The following is a 27,447-nucleotide window of genomic DNA, read 5'->3' as shown; positions in this document are numbered from 1 at the left end:
CCTTCTCAACACATAGGAAAAAGCTTTGTTTCACGAGGTTCATTTAACTGATTTTTATTGACGCTGTCGTGAATTTTCTGTTAACTTATAGTATTTTAATGTTTGTTTGAAATACTTCTTTCAAGATCCTCTTGTTGGAGATAATTTCAAGGCAAGGCAGGAAGTGGAGGTCTCTTGTTTCTTCACTTTCATTTTATTTCATAATGATAAAAACAGCAAAATATAGCTGTCTTAGTATGCAGAGAAATTATCACAATCTTCTGAGTCTGAGATGTGCACTGTGGGAATGCACAAGACTGATGCAGCTGGGTTTCCATGGAGAAAACCTGTAGCAAAGCATGACTCCTAGGAGATCTGCATGCCGCCATTTCCATCTCCGCCCCACTTGCTTTCCCCAGCTGACAGTTCGCTAATCTCTTTTTTTCTCTTCTTGGGATGGTGATGAAGTGCATGGAAACTGTGGATGGAATCCTCACCTTGTCCCTCTGTAACAGGACAAATTCTGAAAATCTCAGCATTGATTTATATGGTTTGATTACTAACTAAAGTCAGCAAGCTTCTTGTCACCTAATAAACAGCGGGGCTGTGATTTGAGGATGGCTATATAGCACAAAGCAAGGGCCTCTGCAGCACAAAGTTGCTGATTTACCTTTGCACAATTAATTTGAATTCATAGGAGAGAATAAGGCTTTTGAAAATGGATGTCAACGAGTAATGAAACTATACCTTTCAAGTAGCTTTATTAATGCATGAATAATGAGCAGAGCAACTCATTAAATTCCTTTCCTTCCTCTACTTTCCAGAAAGCAAAGCGCTCTTGAACAAAGACTCCTGCAGGCCTGTTCACTTGTGGCTCTGTGGTTGCTTTACAGTGCATTTGATGGTGTAAATGTCCACAAGCTCTCTGCTGTTGTTCTCTTTCAAAGAGATTTGTTCAAAAAGCTGAGTGAGCAACTTAGGAAAATTCGGTGGCCAACAGTCACATTAGTTTTCTATTAAGGAAAACTTCCACAATTCAAAAAGCGTGGCACCAAATTCTGCTCGTTGTACCTTGCTTGATGAGAAGGTCATGTCCCAGCAGCAGCAGCTTCTCTGTCCGCCAGTTTATTTCATCTCTCTTGTTTCTTGTTGGGAAAAAGATGAACTAATCAGTTTCCTTATGTATGGCTGTAATCATTGAAATCAGGAAGAAATGTACCTTTCATGAACGATTCAGGGTGTGGAATCAAATGCAAGTCAGTTAGCAAGCCCACTTTAGCAGGTTTAAGATATTTAATGTGTTGGTAATCATCCTTCTGTGATAATGACCAAAATGCAGTTAAAGCAGTCTCTAAAACCTCGGCATCTGCTAAGGCTTTGTCCTCCTGAAGAATTTTGACTTGAGAGATTAAAACTCTGCCTGTTCTGCTGGCGTGTTTAATTTCTGACCACACTGTATCACAAACTCTCCTTTTTAAAACACTTTTATATTCTTGACCTATCGTGGGACTTTAAGGCTGCCTGCACTAGATAAATGATATCTCACATATCAAAGTGAATGATGATTGCTGTTTCCTTTTTCTAACACTACTGAAAAAATATTGCATTCCTCGGTGTTTCTTAAACAGAAATGCCTTTAATTTATGATGCTAGAATATAAATGTTCGCTGCTCTGTTTTTGCAGGTTTAAGAGCTGCTATTCTTTTATGCATCTACTGCAAAGGACAAATAAGAGAGCCAATTACTATCGTTAATCTTTTTGCAAATTCACAAAGGCTATGAGATCATAGACATCATTTCCTGCTTTTATCGGTTGCTGTCATTAAGAGTCTTGAACAATGTACAGAGCTAGGATAAATTAAAGATGTGATCCTCAGTGAGCCAGAAGAGGATAATATCCTTCAGCTACATTTAGAAATGAGAGATACTGTCTCAGTTCTTTGTGGTCTCCGTAAAGCAAGAAAATATTAATAGTTAAGTGCTATCTGTATGACAACATCAGATACCTGTCAAATGTAATTATATAAGCACAACTGACAATAAAGCTAGATTGTATCTTTGTAAAAATCCATGAGTATTAATCAAAATTGGTGTATCAGGTTTAATCGACGCTGTGTGTCTTCACATATAAAAAAGCATTTAGGGGGACTTCTAATGACAGTGGCACTTAGGGAGGAATAATGCTTGTTTTTATCATAGGCAACAATAGAGGAATAGCGTTACAATTTCCTGCCACTATTTGAATTTTTATTTTTATTCAAGTGTTTATGACTAATTCCCAGTGAGACTGTGTTGAGTGAAGGTAGAGTTTCTGTGTCCTGGCTGTTTTCATTCTCATGAAAGAATGCAGGTTTATAAACAACCTTCTGAGAAGTAAAAGAGTAATTAGTGTTCTAGTTCAGGAAAGTAATAAGGACCACTTGTGCTTAGTAGACAGAACACATTTCTGTCCCGTTGGCTCGGATGGGCTTTCAACACATGCATTGTGAGTGCTCTCCTGTGCCCCGAATGCTGTGGACCTGTTTTATTTCAGGTGGCTGCTGCCAGATGTAGAGATTATGAATACAGTAAGATGTCATAATAGCCACTTACAGTACTTAGCGCTTCTTACGATCTAGCAATGAGCATTCTGTCCTACTCTAAAAAAAAACCTAGTTGCCTCCAAGTAAATATCAGGCAATTAAGTGGGTCTGCTGTTATCTTATCTTATCTTATCTTATCTGTTATCTTATTATCAAATAAGCTGTAATTTCAGCTATGTGCTCAGTGCCAAGAAAACACTGAACTCTCCCAAGGATAGTGTATTCAGAATGCAAGAATAAGACAACAGCTTCTTGTCAGCATTTTGCATCTAACTCGTTCCAAAAATCCTTCTGGTACGTTCAATACCAATTGCAATAATTTGGTAATGCTTCATTTCTGTGCTTTTTGACACCATAGTTGAGATTTTTTTTTTTTTAATTTTTCTTTCTATGTAGATGTTTCTTTAGTGATACTGGAATGAGGCAGGTTTTTACCTTCTGCTGGGAAACAGATCTTAAAGTTTTCCTATCCTACGTGTAATGAATTGCGACATGAACTATAAAGAAAAATCCTTTCCCCAGTAACATGGGTACTGATTGCGCTGCTGAAGCTGCTGTCCTTATTCTGGATGCAGCATAACTATGACCTTTCCCATGGCTAAATGGGAACATATGAACCACTGATGGGGATAGTTTATGTACCAGGAATTTAAATTGTCAAAAAGAAACAAGCTATTAGGAGATTCTGCTCAAGGATGGTCTTCTCCAGCACATGTAATAAATGTCAGATCTCTCCTAATCAGGATTAGTCCTCACCTTTGTTTCATACCTCATCTAAAATGTGGTCTTTGCAAAGCGGAGTATGATGTTGGCACCTGCCCATATGAGCTGTATATGAATAGCGTGCCCTGGGGCTTATCCATTATTGAAATGTGAATTTTACATAAAGCACAACTGCATTGATGGCATTTGTCTCCATGCACATGCGTGCATGGACTAGTGAAAGGATGCAAACCCCCTGTTTCTCTTGAGACACTGATAGTAGAGAAAATGATATGTTTCTGCAAACATTTTTCTTTCTGAGGCAAGTGGGAGGATTTTCTCAGAGAAATGCTGGGAGGTGGTTGGACCTATTTCTGCTGATACGTGCACACAGCTCTGCTGGAGACTGCCAGGTGGGTTTGTGGAGAATGCTGATCTCTAAAGTCAGTTCTGCTGTTCCAGTCCTGCTTGACAGCACACTGTCCTGGAGCCGAGGACCCTGGGTTTTTCAGATTCTCTTTTTGGGAGCTGGAAGACCTAAGGCCTCATGTGTGAAGAATGAGCTGTGCTTGCATTACTCTGGCAGGTGGCCTGGACATCTGTCCTAGCACAAGGCTGACTGCAGGGAGTCGCAGGAAATGCACAGCAGCTGTGCTGCAGCAGGCTGGCTTCAGCTCTCAGGCTGCCAGGACAGCCTGAAGTGTGGAGGGAATCTTAAGTATCCTTCATCTCAGAGAGGGCTGCTGTAACAAACCCTCTGTGTGTGTTTTGTCCCAAGCAGGGTGGCAGTCATTCAGCTGCCTTGTATCCTGTAATGCTCCCAAGAGAAGCCCCGAGATCCTCAGCAACCAGAAGCTCCATTTTCCACTGGAAAACAAAGAAGTGATGTGTTTTGTGTTTTCCCAGGGCATTTTAAAAATCAGCAGCAGCAGAAACTGAATACTGACCTAATCTCCTTTCATCCGCATTGGACTGAAACACCAGAAGCTAACCCTGGCTAGGATTAAATATTATTTAGAGCTGGCCCAAGTAGCACTATCAAACACTCTGCGATGCACATTTACAGTAACAAGTCTGTGGTAAATGCTCAAATGCCAGAGGCTAGATAAGATCATTTAGCATGTTCACATTCTTCAGTGGAGTTCAAGCTGCAGAGGATTACTCCTGCCTTCTGAATTGCCAGCATGATTTGTTGCAGCAGGTTGGTATTTCTTGGCAATTTGCAACCATGAACTGAATTGTCACCTTCCTAATTATTCTGGAAGAGAGGAAAGGATCACAGCACACAATGCAGTCTCTCCCAGCTGTAAGGCAGAAGGTGATGGTTGGAGATTATTATAGCTCTTTCCTTTCAGCTCTATGTGAAGGATTAGGTTCACAGGGAGAAGCAGATAAACATGGTGCTGTTCCTTTTCCATTGGAGTAAGCGTGAAAAGTCCAATTGTTGTTCATTTTTAATAAAAATGCACACCTTCAATACTTATCCAGTTGCTTACCCATCTTTCCTATGTCATGCTAGAAATGGTCATTGCCCCTCACAGACTGTTGGGGGTTGCTTCCAAATATACTTATACATACATTCATGCACTAATTTGAGTAACTACTATTTAAAATCTAACTTGCTCAAAAATATGAAATGGTACAGAACAAGTTTTGTCAATTAAGAGTCAAGTGCTAGTGTTGAATGTTTTTCTTGTTATTATTTCTACTTTGACCTAAATATCCTTGTTCCCACTAAAAAAAAACCAAACAAAACAAAACACTAGACTTAATAGCCACTGCTGCTTTCCTTAAAGAACCAAATTGAGTTCTGTTTTTTTTAGATATTCTTACCTTTATACTACTAATTCTTCAACAACAACTGCATTGAAACCAAGCTTGTGGCAAATCTTGTGTGATTCACGGGACTTGCTGAGGTGGATTCTTGAGGGGTTTGCTCTGGTAGTTTTAGTTGCGTTGGTTGGTTGGTTGGTTTTGTGGTTTAAGATGTTGAATAGAGAAACATTTTGATAATGGAGGATTACCTCTAGGTTTATCTGCCTTCCTGAAAGGACAGCCTGTGTGCACTGGAATTTTTTTGAGTAGTGCAGTTTGGTGGATAATATTCACCTCGTAAGAATAAAGAACAGCTGAATTGGATGCTTTTTCCAAGAAGGAATTAAAAACATTTGCTAGCAACTGAAATAAGGAAAGCCTTGTTCTACAGGAGACCTAAAAGGGATTTTTTTTTTTCTTTTTTTTCTGAAGAAGCTTCTGGGCTTTGAAATCAGTGCTTCATAAAAGCATTGACATTTCAGAAATAATGAAGTGTCCACTCAACTAATCTTCTTAAGACTCAGGAGATAACAGTGCGGGGACAATGTTAGAAATAATCAGAGACTCTGGCATTAATGTATGAAAAATTGAGTGAAGAACAGTACCAGGCTTTTCTTTCTCAGGAAAAACTAAGATCAGCCTGATTTATTGTTCATCATGTGTGCTATAAAACCCCTGTTCACTACACGTGTACGTCACTATCAACGCACAGTATTTCAGATCTTTTGGTTTACATTAGTAGGATCAAGGGGACCTCCTCTGCTTATGTAAACTAGTGGTGCTCAGCTGAACTAAATGGAGAAATGTTTTTTTTAATTTACTTGAGGAAATGGAAAAATTTCAGAATTCTTTCAAGGGTGGAGATTTGCATTTGTTCCATTTTCCCACTCTGAAAATGATGCTTGATTGTTACTGCTAAATTGCTTACTACTTCTTAGTCTTTTTTAATTGTCAATGGACAAAAGCATTACCGAACTGTCAGCTGTCTGACTATTGAGAATCAAGGCACCCTGGTGAAACTCAAGGCATCTGTCCTTGTTTATGCACTGTTATTTCCACATTCATGCAACTATAAAATGTCAATTTTACTTAAACATGCCATTGTGTCATTCCCAACTGGAACAACCAAACAGTATTGATTCTTTTTGCTGCATTGGGTCTTCGTTACGTTTCCGTGAGTGACAGATAACAATATTATTTGCTTTGAAAAGCTGTCTTCACAAAAGAAGTTGAATCGTGCTCCTTTAATTCCAGGTTTCCAGTTAACAAAAAATAACTTTTGCAGAGCTGGAGAGAATTAAAAAGGCAAACCAACAAACAAACAATAACCCTTGCCATGGTGGATAAAGTTTTTCTTGTTTCTCATATGGGTATTCCAGACATGTGTTTGAACACTGGAAAAACATAGATGACAATCACTCTTACATGTGTTAAAAAGCAACATTGTTTGGACATACATATTACTATGTTGGCATTGCTTTTGCTATTTCAATCCTGGCAGGTGTAGGATAGACAACTGTCAAAGGTGTATTTTTCCAATATTGTATAATACAAAATCTGCTTACTGGAGGAAAAAAATAATCAATATAGGCCTTTAGTGAATTAATAGTTTTTGGAGTAGTTCAGCGCTTTTCCGCCGAAGATGAGGCTGAACTTTCACGTAGGTAGCATCTTCAGGAAGAACCAAGATGTGGAAAATCAGATGACAAAGACACCTTCTGCAGGATTAACAGCAACATCACTCAAGCTTGGCTGTGCATCTCCTGATGCACCTGTGAGTTTAGAGCATACTCAAAGTGAGGTTTTTCTTCCCTTTTTTAGGTCTCGCCACTCATATTTGTAGTTCCTGTTAAGATAGACCACGTATTGCGTTGGTCACGGTGTGAATCCTGCTGCGGTGAAAATTATGAAGATATCTGTTTTCAAAATTGGAAAGTACGGCGTTCCAAAAAGTTCACAGTGCACAAATAGGGTGTGAAGGAAGCTAAATATACCTGTTTCCCTTTGAAAGAAGGAGCACTCTCATCTGAACTAAGTTTTAGACCATGCCTTAAGGAAGAAAAAGAAAGAACTCACGCAAAGGCCCGTAGTTAACATCTGCTTGCTGAAATATATTAGCCCAGATAATTGATCAGGCATGTTGGTGCATTTGAGAAAGTTGTTTTCTGGTTTAATCCTATTTTTTTCTTTCTCTCTGCTGAACTATTGCCTGTGTCATTGCAAGTAAACATGAAAATCCCACCCAAAAGGAAGAAGTTAGGAAATTCTGCTTCTGGTCTTTCACAAACAAAAAAAACCCCACGCACAACCTGTTTAAGGAAGACAGAAGTATCTTTCCCAAGCCCCTAATCCAAATGTAAAAAGCAGTTTGATCATAGTTTATTCAGTGGCGTCAGTTGTTTGATGCTAGACATTTGATAACAGTTTACAGTAACTGACAGTCTACCTGGGCTTCACTTCTAATTTGGATTGAGTTTAGCTGAGTTAGTAATTCAGGGTGACTGAATACTCAGAGGCTACTAATGAAATTTTTCTGCATCAGTTTCTTATCAGTGAGGTAATAATGGTTTTTCCATTATTCATTCAATACCTCTGTTCTTAATGAGATAATTATTTACACTGCAACAACAACTTAGTTTGTAGTAGCGGTCTTCTTAGTTGAACAAAATAAATTTACTTCTCTTCCTAAGGTGATAGTGAAAAATATTGAAAAACAGATGTGGATTCCTATTCCTGTACTAATTAAGCATCTCAGTTATTGATAGTATGTAGAAGGGCAGCCATAATGTTACTCTATCAGGTTTCCATCTCTTCGGTCTTCCTGCACAGGAAATTTTTTTGCGTGTTAAGTTAAATTTTGCAAAGTGTTTGGCATATGCTGGAGGATCTGGCTTTTCTTCTGGAATGTAGTGGTCTTGATGTTTGAACAACACTGTTCTCTGTGTTGGTTATGAAGACACAGGGTGATAGTTGCTAAAGTAAGATCACTAGTAAATCTGATTCAGAATAGTACAGATCTTAGAGAAGATGTTGTAGTGGAAATGCTAAGTCAGGGTCTGAACCAGTGACTGAACACTTGGTGGGAAGGCAGGATCAACCCAGGGAAGCTCAGGTGCATGCAATACAGATGAGTGATTGGAAGGGCTGGAGCCAGGATCCACCCCTTCCCAGCCCTCATTGAAAGCTTAGCAGTGGAGGTGAGGCTTTCTCTCTGGAGATCCCTGCCTACCTGAGGCCTTCCAAAGCTCTTTTCCTTCATTTTTGTTTCTGTAGTTCCTGCATCTGGGCTCAGTCTCATTTGCCGTGGCTGAAGACTTTGCCACCCTGCTATTATCATCCTATTATAGCACTACAGATGTGTATAAAGCTTGAGTGACAGTGATGCCTCCAGTAGGAGTACGTGTGTGCTGAAAACAAGTGCGCTACTTCTGAATTGTAGGTTAGAACAAGCTCTGGTGCCAAGTGGTGAGACATGTTTTCCTTACAAATTTTAGATCTTAGATGCTTTGAAGTTCCTTGTTTCTCTGGTTTCTATTATGCCTATTTGGGACAGGTGTGAAAATCTTAAGTCAAAAGAAACAGCATTTTTTCAAGGTACTGTAGCTACTCTGGTCAGACACAGCTGAAGCAGTGTCCTAACTTCTGGCACATTCTTCCACTTCAGTCATCTGTTTTGCTTCATTTTGTTTAGAAAAGAGAAGAAGAGGAAAGACAAAAGGGTGAAGAACAAATAAGGCAGCAGGAGGAAATCCGAGCAAAAGAACTGTATTTGAGCCTCAAGCAAGCTCAGCAGCACGGTCAACACAGTGATGATGACCACGAGTGGAAAGAACAGTGTGAGTAAAACTACCTTCACAGGATTTATGTATTTCTGAAAGACTTCTATTTGCGTTTAGAATGCAAAGAGGTATTGCAACAAATCTCTTATACCCAGAGCAATGCGAAATGCTGTGTTATTTTTCAGGAAATCACAAACTCACCTTACAAGTGAAAGCTTCTATGAGTTTACCAATTTCACGTTTCTGAATAAGAGTTCACTTCGGTGTCTTAGAAAAAACGTATCAGGTAGAATGAATGGACACACTTAGTTAGACACCTTGTCCTCCGCTGTCTCTGAAGAGGTAGAATCTGTCTTCATCTGTGTTTTAATTCCTTCCATGTGGTAATGGGATTGAGCTATGATTTCAGCACTTCATTTTGAAGGATGACAGTAAATAATACTTAGATTGTTTCCCTGAAAAAAAATGATTATGGTGATGCTCTCTGTATGGAGACTGTTTCTTTTTAGCCGCTCCGAAGTTATTTACTGTCGTCTTTGTGATTAATTTATAAACATAGTTGTGTTTTTTTTAAAGACAGTAAAGAACAGAACAAACGCATGACTCAATGTACGTACATGTATTGTAGATATGAGGCTTTCTTAAAGTGTTTCTGTGAACAAAATGTAGGTTTACTTGATCTGGAGTCTATAGTAAAACGAACTGTAGGAGTAGAGAATTTGCGTTTTTCTTGGAGGAAGAATATTTTCATTTCCTGCAGTGATTCTTGTTTGATTACTTTTCAGAAAATGTGATGTTTGTAATGATATAGCTCGCGTGGGTGTATTCTATTAATTATATACAGTGCAAAGTTGAATCAACTAATACTGGAAATAGAGCTTTATGGAACTGACAAATAGCATATGTATTATGTGAAATACCTCGTGAAGTAGGAGAAAATATTGCTTTACTGTTTCAGAATATGCTATGAGTTTATTTTATGGTGTCGGTAATCACTTCAGCAGTTCCTGAAGACTAGTTATTGAAGTCCTATTACCTGAGATTGATGTGACAGTGAATCTTCCTAACAAAATGAATTAAGTTTATATAAGATACACAGGTGCCGTTTTCCAGGGTGGTAGCAGGCTATGCTTATTTTTGATCAATAAAACCTCTGCATATTACACCGCCAATAAAGAAAAGACAATGATTCCTAAATCATGTAAATCTAGGTGTACGTATTTATTCTGAAAGGAAAACTGTAGCTTTCTGTGTTTGGACTAAATTTGGTCAGAAATAGTCTTCAGTTTTGTTGAAAATTAGATGTTGTCTATTAGCATCAGCTAGCAACATAGCATAGAGGATGGCATTATGTACTTACATATTTCTTTGAGGGTAGCTGAGGAAAGAAAATACACCTGCAACCATGTTATAAAGAAAAGTCCAGCCTATTTTAATACTGAGAATGGCAACAAACAATACTCTAAACATGACTAATAAAAGATATAATTTTCTTATTATTGCAATTATTTTACTTTGATGCATTGAAGAGAGAAGAGAAGTTTCTGAAATCATTCAAGTTTTCTCAAGGAATGCTGGTTGTACAGGGTCAGATATCAGAAATGCAACGAAGGATTTATGGGAAGAGGCAGAGGGAAAAGAAACAAGCTATGAAAGACTTGGACCATTTCTTTAATGGCATTCGGTGTTGACTGACGTAATTGGTGTTTTTAATTATGTAACCTTTGGTTGGAGCATTCCTTGTGTTTTGAAGGACCTCTAAATTACTGGCCCGTCCGTTGTCACCCTCATTCTATTTACTTTGCTACCTGTATGGATGGATGTTTGTGCTTAGAAGAGTGACTGCAGCTCAGATCATTTTGAGATACCAAGTGTGATCACCAATAACAGTGCTGCTGTGGCAACACAAAAGGTCAGCACGGTCTGGCTGGCTGCACCGCGGCTGAGGTTTGCAGCCTGCTATAAATTCTGTGCTCTCAGAGTTTATGCTGTTATCAGGAATTGATTTAGCATTAAACTATCTGCAGGCTAATGACTGGAGTGTATCATATCTTTTGTTTATCCTCTTATGCTTATCTCATTGTCTCAATTTATCCCAGTTGATTTGAGGGCTTAGAACTGCGTTCCATTAGCAAATAGCTGTGACAGTTTAAGATATGAAGATGTAGTGTTTAATGCCTTGGTTGAAACCAGTTCCTGGGCTGGTTTATACTCTGTCATCGGACTGTGGTGAGCTTCCTGGGGAATGTTCACATCTTTTGTTCCCTTCACTTTGCCAAAACATCAGAACCTTCAGCAAACAGACAGCAACAAATATTTGGGAGAGGAAACGTGTTAAACTGCTAGGGAATGAGGTAGTGCCAGGTTCACCAGGCTTCTCACTTTTTCCCCCCTTCTTATGGCAATCCTTTCATTGTGTCTTCATATATTTCTTTAACACAGTGAGAGGAAATGTAGTCAAAATGGACAAAGCTATCCATTTGTCATATTTCCTAAGCAAGAAATAAATGTGTGAATACGTGAGAGAAGTCTAAGAAGACAATATTAACATCTTTTTTCTCCTGCACACCTTCAATGGAGACCATATTGCCCATTAGGAGCAAGGCCAAGCTCCTTTGTGTCTTGTGTCCGTGTAGTCAGCCCTTTATATTCAACAGGGCTGGGGTCAGTATTGAAGAGGAACAGGAGTGCTAGTGCAGCTATTGTGGAGAGCAATTGTACCAATGATATTGATGACACTAGTAATTTATTTAGTAGGTGAAATTCAGAATGTGATGAGGATTCGTCTCTCCTCATCGCATTATCCCTCGTCTGTTCACTGCCAAGGCAATAAGCAAAGTGCTGCTAATATTAGTTTCTGTTGTTCTGTTCAGTTTGCTTCTGTGGTTTGCTTGATTTTGCCAAATAACAATAAAATTCCATAGAACTGCTTTGTTAATTGAAAAAGATAATTTCAGTGCTTTTTTAATGTAATAAATGACAAATGTGGAAAAACCTGAGAAAGCACCACTTCAAAGAGAAAATGATTTAGTAGCAATTATACACATAAAATGTGTTAGGGTACTATAGAGAGCAGATGCAAGTTAATATGTGGAGTATATAGGTTGGGGAATGAGAAGACGAAGAGCAGAAAGGAATGATTCAAAAAGTGCTTTCTAAAGCTTTTATTCTGTGAAACTGAAAGTAAGAACCGAGGCAAAGCTTGGATGGAAGAGTGTATGTATTCTGATGGGTTTTGAATCTTTCTACAGGCTGGTCTATTTTGTATGTTTCTAGGGTATTCAAGAAACGATACTCTATGCCATGCTTTCTGAGTGTGACTCTCTGTTGTGTGAAACCAGAAAGGAGACTTTTACATTACATAATATGAAAACTTGTAGCATAAGGATTCTTCTGCTTGAATAGTGCAAAAGGCATTCTGACAGTACGTTGCCAACGTCCTGCAAACTGCATCAAGGAAAGAAATGCCAGGATACTCTGACCAATGGTATTCCTCTCCAGACAGATAATAAGCCTGAAAAGATGCAAACAGATTTGAGTGACTTGCTCTGTGTGTGTTCTTACCTCTTTTGTGAAGCACCCACCTTTGGTCTACATTGGAAATGGGATAACAAGCTGATCTGGTAAAACCTCTTTTATATTTTTTTGTTCTACAACAAGGTGTGCCTATGAACTTTTTGGGTTTTGAAGGATTTTATGTTTTTCTGGTACTTTCCTTCCACGGGAATTCAAATGAATGAATTTACTGGCAGGAACGTTTGATAAAACGCTGGTTTTTAAAGCAAACAGCTCCCAGTTCAGCTGTGCATTAAATAAGCAAATGCTCAACCTTAAGTATGTGCTCATAGAACTTCAATAGATCTCAGAGTGCACTGCTGAATAGGGATGGAATTATTCACATACTTTCAGATAAAAAGGTTGCTTGAAGTCAAGCCCTGTTACAGAATATTTGTGGGAAGTGATTTCCCAATTACGAAACAGAAAACACCGTGTGATTTGGGTCTGCACTCAGAAAATCTGCAGGTAGAAATTGATTTATCAAGTACTCATTTTGAATTACTCATAAACAAGCTTTCAAGAATAATTAACAAGGGTAAAACTTAAGCAAAATCTCTTTAAAAAGAACAGATATTTGTGGCTTTTTTTTTTTGTTACTTTCACATATCTCCATCTGTAATTCACAGCTCTTAAAAATCAGAACATGCATTACAGAAAATGGAGAGTTCCTAATCTCACAAGTCATGTGCTTTGCTGACCGAGCACAGCACAGATTAATCCTCATCTGAGTTAAAGAGATTTGTTAATACAACTTTGCCAGGACTAGATAAGCTGGTATAGTATAAACAAGGATTTCCCAGTCCGAACTGAAAATATGTAAGATGGTGTTGCATTTTGACTCAAAAGATGGCAGAGAGAAATTGTAGGTTCTCAAAAAGTCTTCAAGATAGAGCAAACTCAAGTTAAGACCACATAGAAACAGGTCGGCATTTCCACACAACGTACAGTGCTATCAGGGCACAAGTATGCTTAATTTCACCTGAGCTGGAGGAGGATGTACCTGTTCTTCTTCTTAGTTCTTGACCAACATCTGAGGAGAAACCTAATGGTGGAGGTGGACACGTGGGACTTGGCTGGATGGTAAATTTCATGTGGAAACTTGAAAAATCCATCTAAATCCTCCTTTCCCAGTCTTGAAATTATTCTGAAGTTATTCTGTGATGTGGATTTGTAGTAATTCTTGATGCTAGATAGATACCTACAGTGATGATTCAGTTATTTTTGAGGACAGGAGATACTTAAATATCTTCTAACAGAAAATACTGATTATTGAATGTCATGCTTTGCATAGGGATCATGCCAGAAGTGCGTTTGCTGTAAAAATGTCTTCTGTCAGCAAGGCAGTAGTTTAAATAATCGATTAAGAGTCCTTCTACATCCCTATGCTCAGTGATGCAGTTCTTCAGACACACAGACACACAGACATACATACATATATATATATATATATATATATATAAATATATGTGTGTGTGTGTGTGTATATATATCTATATATATGTATATATATATCTATACGTATGTGTATATATATATATATACACATATATACACACACACAAATGCATATGAATACCTTTATGCATAGTTAACTGACTACAGCCTTCGCTATTCCTACACATATGTAGGTGAATATGCGTATATATATATATATTTTTATATATATATACACATTTACATACGTGAGCACAAATACATACATCTATATGCATAGGGATCGGTAAAGTTGCACATCCATTCAAAATATTTTTGAAATGTTTATGCTTAACACTTGAAAAATATGTTTTCTTCCCATTATTTTGCAATAAGAAACTTTTAGATTTGATAGTGGTTGGGAAAACGTAGTTGAGATCACAGGCATCTAGTCATATAGATATATTAGCTAGCAAAACCACAGTAGGAATGTCTTTTGAAAAATCTATTGCTGAGGAAACGTGAGCATGAGTACACTTTGCTTTTTTCTTTACCAATCAGTCTGTGCATCAGTAGAAAGGAATCCTCAAAAGTTCCAGACAGACTGCCTTCAATCTGTATGCTGTTTGTAACGAACAGTGACTGGTTTCTAAATGTCCAGCCATGTTGTGTGTATCTTCCTTGTTCTCTCTCATATTGCTGCGAACACAAAGTCCACATTTAAAGCAGTCATTGCTCAGTGGCTTTCCAAAGGATAAATCGCAGAGATTTTGTAACTAGTACACTTGACATACTGAACTAGTGTATTTAGATACGATTATCTACCCTTAAAAAGAGCGACCTGTAAGATAAATAGTAGAACACAGTACTCAGTTTTATGTGCTGTATGGCTGTTACTGCATTTAGTTAAAATGACAGTGTGTGTATTTAAGTGAAAATACATGAAAGTTGCGTGCGTAGGAAATAACGATGACTCATTTATTATTCTGTCTTGATTAGTTTTTAGTCCTATATATCTTTTTACCTGTAACAGTTTTTTATAACTAAACTTAAAGGTCTTCTCTCGCTCCTTCATTGGCCTAGAGTGTTTTATTTTGTTTCCTTTTCTGTTAAGCACTTTTATTTCTTGATTCCATTAAACCTTTTCATAATTCAGACAAATCTATTAAAACCTGTGCTTTCTGTAAATCAGGAGTGTAAACCAAAGGCATGCAGACAGCCTAATGAAATGCAGCTGTCTGGTATTATATCATGCATTCCAAGTCACAGGTAAAGTCACAGCAGAGTGAGAAATAGCGTGTGTACTCTATGAATTGGGTATGATCAGAGCCAGGATAGTCATGGCAGGATTCATAATTGCTACTGGAGGCAATAGCTTGCTGCTTTAACATTTGCTTCACTGGATGTTAAAGGTTTGTTTTGCACTGGAATGATTTTCCTGCCTGAAGTTATTTATGTCTGAAAAAATCATCGAAATGGGGCTTGAGGCACCAAGAAAGAGCAGATAAATGACAAATATTTGCATATTCGTAGTGCATTTAAGTCACACCAGTTTGACAAGGGGATTGTTAATATACTGTTTTTCAAATAAAGAAGCTTTAGTGAAACATGTGTGATCTGCAGTGGCCAAAGCCGCAGTGCCATCATTTCAGGCTATGGAAATTAGTTTGATTCATTTATGTGTACCGGGTCAGTGCCAATGATAGGTGTGTATTAGAATGATAGAATATCCTGAGATGGGATCTTCCCATAAGGATCATTGTGTCCATCAGATGTGCCAGACCAGACTTTGGGTCTTTATATACAATTTCAGAGATTGAAGTAGGAGATAACACCATCCATAGCATCCAATACCCTTTACATTGGCTATTCATTTCTCTGTTATTCCTGAAAGAATTTTTAGACTGGAGTTTTTAAAATGGACGTGTTTATGATTTTAAACACTGTGATGATGATAGCATCCACTTGTAGAAAGAAAGCAGCATGAAAAAAAAAAAGAGCAATCTAAATACTAAAGCTCACAATGGTACATTTTGGGAAAACCTCCTGCAGTTCTAGTTATGTGCATAGCTGCTCAAGCAATAATTAATATTCTCTCTTGAAATGTAAAACTTGACAAACCACTAGTGGAAAAGATGTCCTGCAGCAGTATTTCTCTTATTATATCCAGTGCAAGCATCAGATGTAATCACAGTCTGTGGAGGCTCAGTTATTGCCTGTAGCGATCAAGGCATTGATAGCACAAATTTGGCACGCTTCCTCTACTGTTGGGCCTGTATTTGAAGCATCAGGGAGGTTATCAGCTTAGTTTTCTCATTGATAGCGCACTGTAATTTGTGTGTTCTTAAAATCAGGTCACGTGAGTAATAACGATGTAAGTAAGGGCAAATGTCAGTATGTATTTCAAAAGCTTCTCCTCCCAACCCCTCTCCTTCGTTGACTCAGTGCGCCGCTCCAAAGCTGCGGATGAGGAAAGGAGCCACAAAGCACGCAGAGCGCGGGACGAATACCGGCGGCAATCCTTGCGGGCCATCCAGAAGGGCAGAGTGGCTGATCTGAGTAATTTGTTCCAGGGAACCGGCCTGAATAACGATCAGGAGACAAAACTGAACAGCAGCAGTGAGAGTCCTTTGCTGTCTCACTCTGTGGCATCCAGGTTAGTTTGTACAAGCGTAACTTGAAAATGCGCTTTCTGTTGAACTGTTCCCTTTTAAATGCCTACCTGTCTTAACAAGCTCAGTTTTTTTTATGTTCTCACAGTCTTGTTCTTTCACTACGACCAGAGCAAGAGTGTTTTTAGGATGGAAACGGCTTAATACTTAATGCCAACTAAATAATTTTTAGGCAGACTTGTGAGAGCCAACTCTGAGAGATGGGCCCATCAGAATCATGATTAGATTAGTAGGCAAGGCTCTGATATGGAGAAAGTCAAATGGACAAACTCTTAGGCGAGTCTTAATCCTCAATCCTGAAACTGTCTGCTTCTTAATGGGTCATAGAATCACAGAATGGCCTGGGTCGAAAAGAACCACAATGACCATCTAGTTTCCACCCCCCTGCCATGTGCAGGATTGCCAACCACCAGACCAGGCTGCCCAGAGCTACACAATCCTTATAGGATGTTATGGACAGCTGTCATACTCCTGAGTTTCTGAGAGTTTTCTCTAGGCAAAATCAAATGTTTTTGGTGTTGTCTGTTCATTAATCTTTCATCCAACCATTCAGGGAGAATCATGAAAAGAATTCAGCATATAAGTGCTAGAAAGTTGATTAGTCACTGTTTTCCTGAATGCATCTTCTGTCATTAATTAGGTTCCTGTGATGATAATAACAATGTGAATTCTGTCAGAGTGGTAGCATTAAATGCTAGAAGTGACATTAGATCAAACTTTGCTTTACCAATTTGTGTTGCACCAGGGAGGAGTCCCCTCTTGTGTGGAAATCTGTTCTGCTTTGACAAGCAAGTTCTTTTCTGTGTTGTGTTGTATCAGAAAACCTGTGACAATAGCAGCAAAAGCAGTTTGAAATGGAATCACTGACTGAGAGATAGCAGAATATTTAAAATTACTATCAAATCAACTTGTCAGAGCTGTCATCATTTTTCTGAACTACTTAAATAAAAGTTTTCTTTGAAATGGAGTACTATAAACACCAGTGAAAATTATGTATGTTAAAAGAAATGTTCCTTAACTTGTAATAGTAAGTTCTGAGCTGCTGATTTCTGTAGAATTTGCCCAAGGAGGCTGTGGATGCCCCATCCCTGGAGGCATTCAAGGCCAGGCTGGATGTGGCTCTGGGCAGCCTGGTCTGGTGGTTGGCGACCCTGCACGCAGGAGGGGGGTTGTAACTAGGTGATTGTTGTGGTCATTTTCAACCCAGGCCATTCTATGGATTTGGTAGTAGCGGATATGAATGTTTTGAAAAAGGAGTTGAAAAAAAAGCTGAGCTATGTTCTGATTGTTACACAGTTCATGTTCAATACTGCTTATCTATTATAAGCTATGCTTTAAACATGTACTGTGATACAGCATGTAAGTAAATGTATATAGATCAACTTTCTATACTTAATGTAAATATGATGAAGAAAGAATGTGGGTATCTAAAATTTCCCTTCTCTTGTGAGGTGGGAATTCAAGGGGAGATGTACAGTACATGGTTACTTACAGCTGGTCTGAGGCAGACCTTCAGCCTCTAGGGAATGCAGGTTCAGTTTCATACCTCTAGTTTTACTGTGTGAACCATAGCTTCTGCAGTTTTACCTTCTCCTGCCTGCTTATCCAGGTTTTTTCCTTTTGCATACTGTGTTTATATTTTACTTATACTTTTGTGGCTGTGTTTCTCTCTTGCTGCCATGTATGAACATGCTTGACAACACTAACACTACAGAAAATGACAGATAGTTATTTTGAGATTTGGCTCTGGGCAAAAAGGAATGAATTTCACAAGTCTTTCACAACTAAATAGAAGTAGAGCAAAATGAGTTGAGAAATGGGAATGGATTGAAGGGCTTTGGAAGTCGAAAGGTTTCTTGTTTCTTTATAGAAGAAATATAATAAAAAACAGAAATAAGAAACATACGTAGGTTTTTTGTTTATTTCAATAACTGCATATCCATCGCTGAATCTTCACTTTTTCCACTCACTCATGTGTTTACATCTTCCAATTTGATTATGAATATTGGTCAGATCTACCTACATGTTGATGTAATTTAGCAATTCCTATTAGTTTCACTGTGGGCTTCATCACTCCATGTTAACAAACATGATCACTACTTTTATTAACTTTCAGTATCATCAAGCGGACATCATCCATCTTTTTCCTCTTATTCCTTTTAAAAGAGAACTTTACTGACATGAATTACTGAACCTTAATGTTTTTGGCTTGTTTTGAGGGTTCTGAATTATCTCACATGTCAATTTAATGTTTAGTGCCTTCTGAGCTGCTGTTCTGATTTTTTTTAAACTAATTCTTCGTTACACTGTCTGGAAATACCCCGTGTTAAATGGAAGTTTGTGGCAGGTGGGGTAAGAAAGTGAGAAGTATGTAGCCAGCTACCGTACCAGTCCCTATGAAGAGTGTGTCTGTCTTGCCAAATGAAAGTGTTGTTATACTACTATTAGACATACTTGCACCAGATTCAAGATTTGATAACTTAAATAAGCAATTTGAGCACACAGAATTCCATGGAATTTCAAACAGAAATCCGAAGTATAACCTCCCTTCTGTTTATGTTACCAGGGTAAATGAGACTGTGTGCTTGACTGGAATGCAATCACACTTCATTTTGATACTGTAGAGGTACTCTCAGTCCTCGTTCAGGATTGCTGGGTGTTTCCCACGTATTTTACCTGGCTTGCCTTTCAGTAGCTAATATAATCTGAAATGCTTAGAAAGTTGTAAGGAAAGCTGGCACATCCAGAGCGTGAAGGCAGCCTAAGAGCTTAAATCAAACACTTTGTCTCTCATGCTCAATGCTTTAGGTAAACAAACTATTATAGGTGATTCTGGTCTAGAATTTCTTGCCAGTGCAAAGAAATATATTGTAAGCAGAAAAAAAAAAAACTTGTAAAAGTTAGGTGGAATACAAGGGCTGCCTGAAATGCCCTTGGCATCTTTGGTATAAATTGTTTTTTCAGTTGTAGTTCTTTGCTGAAGAAATTACTTAAAATTCTGTTACAAGTGTAGAATGAAAACATCTTTTTTAATAGAAGCTCAAAAGAATTTGAACAAATAAAAAGATGTTTAAATGGTTCAGTGCTCTGCACTGAACAGCAATTACACTAAACGTGCTGTATTTTTAGGTGTGTGTTTTAAAATACATACAAAGGAGATTTTGAATTATATTGACCCTTGCTTTCTTACACTGCTCATTCCCTACATGACTGCTCTCTTGCCTTTTAATGTAGTAAAATCTGGGAACGTCCTTCTCGACCCTTTTCAAGAGAAGTCATCATTCGCTGGTTCAAAGAAGAGCAGGTCCCTCGACGTGCTGGGTTTGAGAGGAACACCAACAGGATTGCTCAGTGGTTTCATGGTAATACACTGATCATTACTTTCCCATCTAATAGAGCTGTACATTCAGGAAGCAAATCTTTCCAGCCTTTCCTTTCAGAAAGGAGCATCTAATGACATTGTGAAGCCTGGTGCATGTGAAGCGTTATTTTTGTCATTCTTTTTCTTAGCATGTGCTTTACCTATTTTGTTTTTCTGATTAAGTAGATGTACTTGTGACTCAAATAGCTAATGTTTTTCAGGAGTATTTTGATTTAAAAAAAAAAAAAAAAAGCTTGCTGTAATGTGGCGAGCCAAGCAGGAAGAACAGACCAAGATCAAGTGGCAAATACTGTAGTGGTATGTTATGTGAACATCTCATGTTAAGTCTTTTCTTGACCTGATTTGCAAGGAAGATTTGAACTCCTATGTGTCTAACACCTGTTGCACTTTGTATACCATGGTATCTTTTTATTTCTCTTTGTTTTGCAAACAAAGAATATTGATATGTCTTAATTTTTTTCTGAATGGCTTGGAGAATACAGGAGAACGTGTCTGTCTTGCATAAGGAATTGGCAATACAAGTGAAAGCCTTTCTGCAAAGCCAGAATTATGGCTAACTACTTGAGCCAAAGAAGCAATAATGTAATAATAGCTTGGATAAGTGGGTGTTTGTATGGAAAGAACTGCTGCCTAGTATTTAATATTGTTAATATTATGACGACAGGTTCTTAAAACCTCAAGAGTCTCTAAAAACATCATTGAAGAACTTCTTTATTTTCTTATATCCCAGTTTTGGACCATAAAATGGGAGGATACTGTTCTGCTCACATTAAGACCTTGAATGCAGTGCATTAAGATATCTATTACAGCATTATTGAAGAAGTGCATTAGTTAGGTACAGAATTACATGGTTTTGCTGAGGTCAATAGACTCTTATCTATTATCAGCCTTGACTGTCAGGTCCTTCAGCTTTTTATTCAAGATGAATCACTAGCTTATTTGCTATCTTGAAATTGCACTGTAAATGTCTGTTATTTTCTACTCATATAGAGATGAAGACTTGGGTTGTTTGTGTTAGGCTAAATTTAAGAAAGACAATTAATAAAACAGAAAATGCCTTTGTTGTTCTATCTTTAGCTTGGGTTATATTAATATGATGAGGTGCTGATTTCTTCTCTCTGTTGACCAGTGACAGGACATGAGGGAATGGTGTTAAGCTGCATTAGGAGAGGATCAGGTTGGGTTTTAGGAAAATGGTATTCACTGAGAGGGTGGTCAGGCTCTGAGGGCAGCCATCACAGCCCCAAGCTGCCGGAGTTTAAGGAGAATTTGGACAGTGCTCTCTGACATAGGGTTTGATCTTTTGGTGGTCCTGTGTGGAGGCAGGGGTTGGACTCAATGATCCTTGCGGGTCCCTTCCAACTCAGGATATTCTGTGATTGTATGATTTGTTTGCTCTGCTTTTCCTTTGTCCTTTAGCCTTCCTCTTTTGCTTGAAATCTGTTTAATCATGTTCTATTTTTTCCTGTTCCCACTGGTTTGCCAGCCATTGTTTTTGGAAGAAACTTCAGAAATGTAGGACATTTAGCTGTCACATATTCTGTTCAGCATTTGGTTATTTCTCATTCAGGACATACAAGAGTTATTTTTGTCTGGGGAGTGGCTGATTTCTAAATATTTCCTCAGCTTTACTTGATACTAATGTCTTACTACTGTTGATGTTATTTATCCACAATATGAGTGGGATCTCTCAGATGTATACTGAGCATATTATCAGATGACAAAATGAGGAATTTGCACATTGCCTGTCTGTGATGTGGCTTCGTGTATGTTTGCTAAGCACTTGATATGGCATTGTCGCACTTCTGCTTGCCTTAAGGTTGAAAGAATAGTTCAAAGGCTGCAGTTCAGAATATCTGTAAACTTTGTGGCTTATGAGTGCTGGGGTAAGATACCAGGTCAATGCAAGCTGATGGTTATTGTCATCTGGTTGAAGGAACGCACAGGTTGCCTGTAGTCATCATTCCTATTCCAAGTAGATATTTCCACAAATGTTTTTAGGATTTGCTGTCACGTTTTCTGGAAGTCTTACCACGAACAGATCTGGAACAAGTTTGGTCACCAAATTATGTTCCCACTGTGTAACTTTACATTAGAGAACAGATAGAGGCATACTGTTAGGCATGAGTAAGAAGGTATACTTATCTGTCATCCATATTGACCCTATTCTGTGCTTAAACAGAGAACGTAAGTCTCCAAGGCTGTTAGTCTTGTGCTTTTCACCACTGCTCAATTCAGACACAGAGATTAATGATGTTCATATGCCAGTTGTTACGCAGGATGAGAAAGAGCCCTCTGTTGGATAATAAAGAGTTGGCTATGCCCTGAATGAGGCAAGTCAGGCTGGAAAATCTGCCTAGCATTTGAAGGACTGATGACAGGGTCACTCCGGTTTTGCTCCATAGCCTTTAAATAATAGTCATACTGTAATTGCAATTTATTTTATATAATTATATAGTGTCAATGTTTATAGCCTGCATGTACAGGTTTTATGTGTTGGAACACTGTGCAAGAAGTTTGTCCTTGCAGGGCTCTATATGGGTGGGTTTAAACATTATTATTAGAGTCATGATAACCTATTCACTTTTTGGGAGATGGGGCCCTGTTTTTGATATATCCAGAACAGTTCACTACCAAACATCTACTGCTTTTCTGATAGTGTTTTTCCAAGACAAAACAGTATTTGGAGTTGTGTTTAGATCCTACAATAGGTTCCTGCATTTGATTATGGATGTTGATGGATCATTAAGTCAAGTGTTTATGTTATGTTTATGGATTATGAAGTCAAGTCAGATTCATAAATTGTGACGAAAATCCAAATACTTAATCGGCTTTAATTTAGTTTTCAGCTTCTTCCTTAAGAAATAATAGATGTTTTGCTGTTTTCTGAGATGATCCTTCGTATACCAAATCACTCTACTTAGCTCATAATGATTGTTTTACTGTGTTGATTCTTTTGAAGGCTTTGGAATTGTATTTCTAGTGCCATTACAGTTCCAAAGTGTCTACATAGACAGGTTATTAGCAAACAAAATAAATGTTTTAGACTCATGGCTCCACTAGGAAGGGAGCAAAGTATCAAAGTGAGGTAATGTGAGCTGTAGCATGTGGCAAGGAGAAAGGAAGCACAGAAGAGCAGCAGGGAAATTGTAGAATGAGGTAAATGAATAATTAATGTGAATAGGCTAATTGCTAATGTGAAATTAGTTTTCTTATTCCTTTACAATACCTTGTCCTTCTCGACTGCTTGTTAACTGGAAGCTATGTTCTAAAGATGTAGATGAAATAGAGAAAGGCAATTTCACTAAGGAGATATTGTAGGCGCTAAAAATGTGAGACTATAAATCACAAATGACCATAGGAGTGGAAACAGGTTTTAGGACTTAACAGTTTGACTAATACAAACTGATCAGGTGCCATGCCTGCTCAAAGATCAAAAAATACGGTGGGTTTTTGTTTTTGTTTTTGTTTTTTCTTTTTCTAAGCATGTCTTTTCAAGTTTAAGCTTCTGCCAGAAAGTTCTTTGAATCTGCTCTGGCTTTTTCATAGAGCTTACTTCTGGGTGAGTTTATTAATCGCTTAATGGAAAAATATTTTGCTATTCAAAAAGAAATTGATTTACATTCTGGAGACTTGTTGCCCCCTCTATTTAAAACACTTTTAAAGATTTTCTTCTCTGTGTGCTTCTATTAGAGCATGAGCATTTATGATTTCATTTAGTAGGCCACAGTGATGGCTTAGTGTATTTGCCTGTAATTTTACATTAGTGCTCTGTGTTGTGTCGCCTTATTGAACTGGACTGTAGGTGGTTACTTTTTCTCTATTACTATAGCTATTTAATTCAGACTGTACGTAACATCACATTACATAAAGCAAAAAGGAGAGATTGTATAATCATACAATCCTTAGAGTTAGAAGGGACATTTAAAGGTCACCTAGTCCAACTCCCCTGCATTGAACAGGAACGTGCAGAACTAGATCAGGTTGTCCAGGGCTCAATCCAGCCTCGCCTTGAAAGTCTTCAGGGATGGGGTATCAACCACATCTCTGGGCAACCTGTTCTAGTGCCTCCCCACCCTCACTGTATAAGACCTTTATCTTGTATCTAGCCTAAATCTACACTCTCTTATCTTGTATCCATTTCCCCTTGTTCTATCACCACAGGCCCTGCTAAGGTGTCTGTCTGCTTCCTTCCTATAGCTCCCCTTTAGATATTGAAAGGCCATTATCAGGTCACCTCACAGTCGTCTTTTCTCCAGGCTGAACAGCCCCAGCTCTGTTAGCCTGTCCTTGTTGGAGAGGTGTTCCATCATTTTTGTGGCCATCTTCTAGACGCACTCCAACAGGTCCATGTCCCTTTTGTACAGAGAACTCCACATATGTACTCCAGTACTTAAGGTGAGCCCTCACCTGCACAGAGTAGAGGAGAAGGATCACCTCCGTAGACCTGCTGGTCATACATCTTTCGATGCGGCCCAGGATACTGTTGGCTTTCTGGGCTGCAATATCACACTGCTCACTCATGTTCAGCTTCCCAGACATCAGTATCCCCAGGTCTTTTTTGACTGCTCTGCGCTCAGTCCTTTCATACCCCAGCTTCTATTGGTAGTGAGGGTTGCTTCAATCCACGTCCCTTACCTTGCATTTGGGTTTGTTGAGCCTCATGAGGTTCACCTGGGCCCACTGTTCAAGCCTGTCTGTGTTCCTCTGAAAGGCATCCTGCCCCTCTGGTGTGTCAACCACCCCCTCAGCTTGATGTCATAAGCAAACTTGTGAAGGGTGCACTCAACCCAACTGTCCGTGTCACTGATGAAGATATTAAAGAGTATCGGTCCCAGCACTGACCTGTGAGGGACACCACTGATCTCCATCCAGACATTTATCCATTGACCACCACTCTCTGGACTTGATCCTGCAGCCTGTTCTTTGTCCAGTGAACATTCTACCCGTCAAATCCGTATCTTTCCAATTGGGAGAGAAGGATGTTGTGGGGTACTGTGCCTTGCTGAAGTCTAGATAGATGGCATCAGTACCTTGTTCATTGATGCAGGATGTTCCTGAGCTGATAACTCTGCTGTTTATGTATGGAAATGAAAGAAATATTTATATAAAAAACAAACAAGGGAGAGCATAGATTATTTGGGAAAAAAAAAATCTGAAAAGCATATATAAGGACCTAAAATGTATGCACTTTAAAGAAAATGAGGATGAGTATGCTCATGCAGAATGCCCTTCTACCTACAAAGGTTGTGTATTCTACAACTGGAAGAAATTATGGTGATCACATATTATGACAAAAGTGAATGCAGAAGACCTTGTTTGTCTGACCAACTCCCTGAATCTGAGCTGTGCTTCCCTTTTACATGTATTGTAGTCTGTTCCCTAGAGAATGGATCATGTATTCTCCTTTCTCAGTCAGTCATGTGTGTATTAGTTAATTATTTCATCCACACACAGAGTGCACTTAAATGTCAGTCCTTACCAGCATAAGATATTCAGCTCATGCTACATATCTTTAAATACTGGATCTGGGTATTTCTCAAATGGCACGTCACCTTTTCTAGCAGAGCACATGTGTTCTGGGTAGAACCTTGTTAGTGCTGGACAAATTACAGATATCCTACCAATTATTAGTCTATATCTAACTGATTGTCAGCTGTGCCTGCAGCCCTTGTTTCTTTGCCTGCGGAGTTACACCAACATACATTCTATTTTACAGGCATCCACTTAGCCTTCTTCAGCATACGCTAGACTAAGTAATATTTATTATTTTACCTGCAGTATTTTCTCTTTAAAGTACAGCAAATATCTTTAGACTCAAGGTCAGAAAGTTTTCCTGATTGCTCAGCAGATGACCTTCTTACTGAATGATGATCCTTACAGATGATCCTCCTGTCTTACTACGCCAAGTACTGAAGCCACAGTGCTATTGATCCCGCCTGTAGGCAAAGGATTACAAGTTATCAGTTGGATAGCTCTTTTGAAACCATGCTATTTTCCTGCTAAGCAAACCTACCTCTCTCAAACAGGGTATCAGCAGGTATGTTGAGGAGTCATGCCGGGGAGGGGAAGCATGCACCTGCACAAAATTATGTTGCTGGTTAGTCTTAACTATAGATCAACCAGTTAGAAGCAGATTGTGACACTTAAAGTGCTCTCACCGCAGGAGATAAACAGTAGGAGATGATACAAAAACAAAGCAAAGAGATTTCTCTGAGTCTTTTGGCAACTAAATCTTTATGTGCAGTTTCTCAATATGATTCTGGCATGGAGGCAGAATGAGGTGGAGAGTGGGAAACACAAGTTCACTCTTACCCTGCAAAAGTTAAGGGAACGACAACTCCTTCTCTTCCCTCTTCAATTTCAGAAAAGTCAGCTCTTCCTTCTGCTATCTTGTCTTTCAGTGAATGGGGCTGTCAAATAACCATCTTGTGAATCTTTATGAGGTAAAACTCCAAAAGAGCTCAACATATGAACACACTGATTAGCATATTGTCGATGACTGTATCGTACCTTACTACTGCATCCAGGATTAGCACCTGAAGTATAACACACAATAGACCTTAATCCATGATATGGAAGTTTAAATTATATAGAATTCCACAGAACGTTCTGCCATTGCTGTTAATGCTGTCACTGTTGTCTTTCTGGAGTGCACATGGCTTTTGTAAATCCATTCTGCTATGCTTGATGGAAAAACCTTTTGGATTTGTAGTGAGATGCAAACATTTATAGACATTTCAGTGTGAGGTACTAGAGAGTTAATAAACTGTGGAACAGAGCTTGCTTCTGTTTTCACTCTTAACCTTGCTGTTGTTTTCAGGGTGTAAAAGCAGGTAAGCTTTGAGATCGTGGGATGCTGGTTGCAATAAGGGATTCTGCATACTCTCAACCTGTGTCCAGATCCTCTTATGATGTCAAGTAAAATTATTAGATTGATGAAAATTAGATAAAACAGAAGGCTCAAGTTCAGACTTGACATGAGAAATTAAGAAAACATTTGTGTTTTCATCTTGTTCTGTGAGCCTAGCTGCTAGCTCATTTACTTTAATTCCAGTTGTAGGGAATGGGGCTACTTGGTGACCATTTTTAGTGGCTTAACAGAGAACTGGGGTGGAACCCACAGGCTGTCCAGGTCTGGATCACTGCAAGAGCCACATTATGGTTATCATCATGCCGTTCTTTGGGCATGAAGTTTTTACTATCCAAATATTATTCTCATTTGACTTCCAACATTACTTCAGTGATTGACTAAATCAAAATATGAGAATGTTGCAAGCAGCTGGAAAGGACTGTAATTAACACATTAGCTTAAAGTTCTCAAATCTAGTCCATTGTGTGACAAGAAAAGTAAGTTATCATTATTTTTCCCTGACTTATTTTTCTTTGAGCTAGAAAAAGAAGAGTAGTTTCTGAAGTACAGTTTCTTAAGTACTTACAGAAAATAACACGATCAAATTGCTTTATAGAAATCTATCTGGAACAGTTATTTTAGTATGAATATGGAAAATGTTCTAAATGTAGCATGATTTAAATTGGTATTGATTTTAGCAATAAAAAGTTTA

The 27,447-nt window shown here is 38.5% G+C and overlaps 1 protein-coding gene across 1 annotated transcript in view; it reads left to right on the top strand.

Moving 5' to 3' along the window:
• SH2D4B (SH2 domain containing 4B) overlaps positions 1-27,447 on the top strand; it is a 71,143-nt gene that overhangs the window by 18,850 nt on the left and 24,846 nt on the right. Inside the window, exons 4-6 of the mRNA XM_001232927.6 lie at positions 8,770-8,914; positions 16,274-16,484; positions 19,735-19,862. Coding sequence (XP_001232928.3) covers positions 8,770-8,914; positions 16,274-16,484; positions 19,735-19,862 — 484 coding nt within the window. The remainder of the gene's footprint in view (positions 1-8,769; positions 8,915-16,273; positions 16,485-19,734; positions 19,863-27,447) is intronic.

The sequence above is a fragment of the Gallus gallus genome, chromosome 6 (genome assembly GCF_016699485.2).
Source record: "Gallus gallus isolate bGalGal1 chromosome 6, bGalGal1.mat.broiler.GRCg7b, whole genome shotgun sequence".
In the NCBI taxonomy this organism is placed as follows: Eukaryota; Metazoa; Chordata; class Aves; order Galliformes; family Phasianidae; genus Gallus; species Gallus gallus.
Note: the sequence above shows the minus strand (reverse complement) of the source record. Positions and strands in the feature narration are given on the sequence as shown.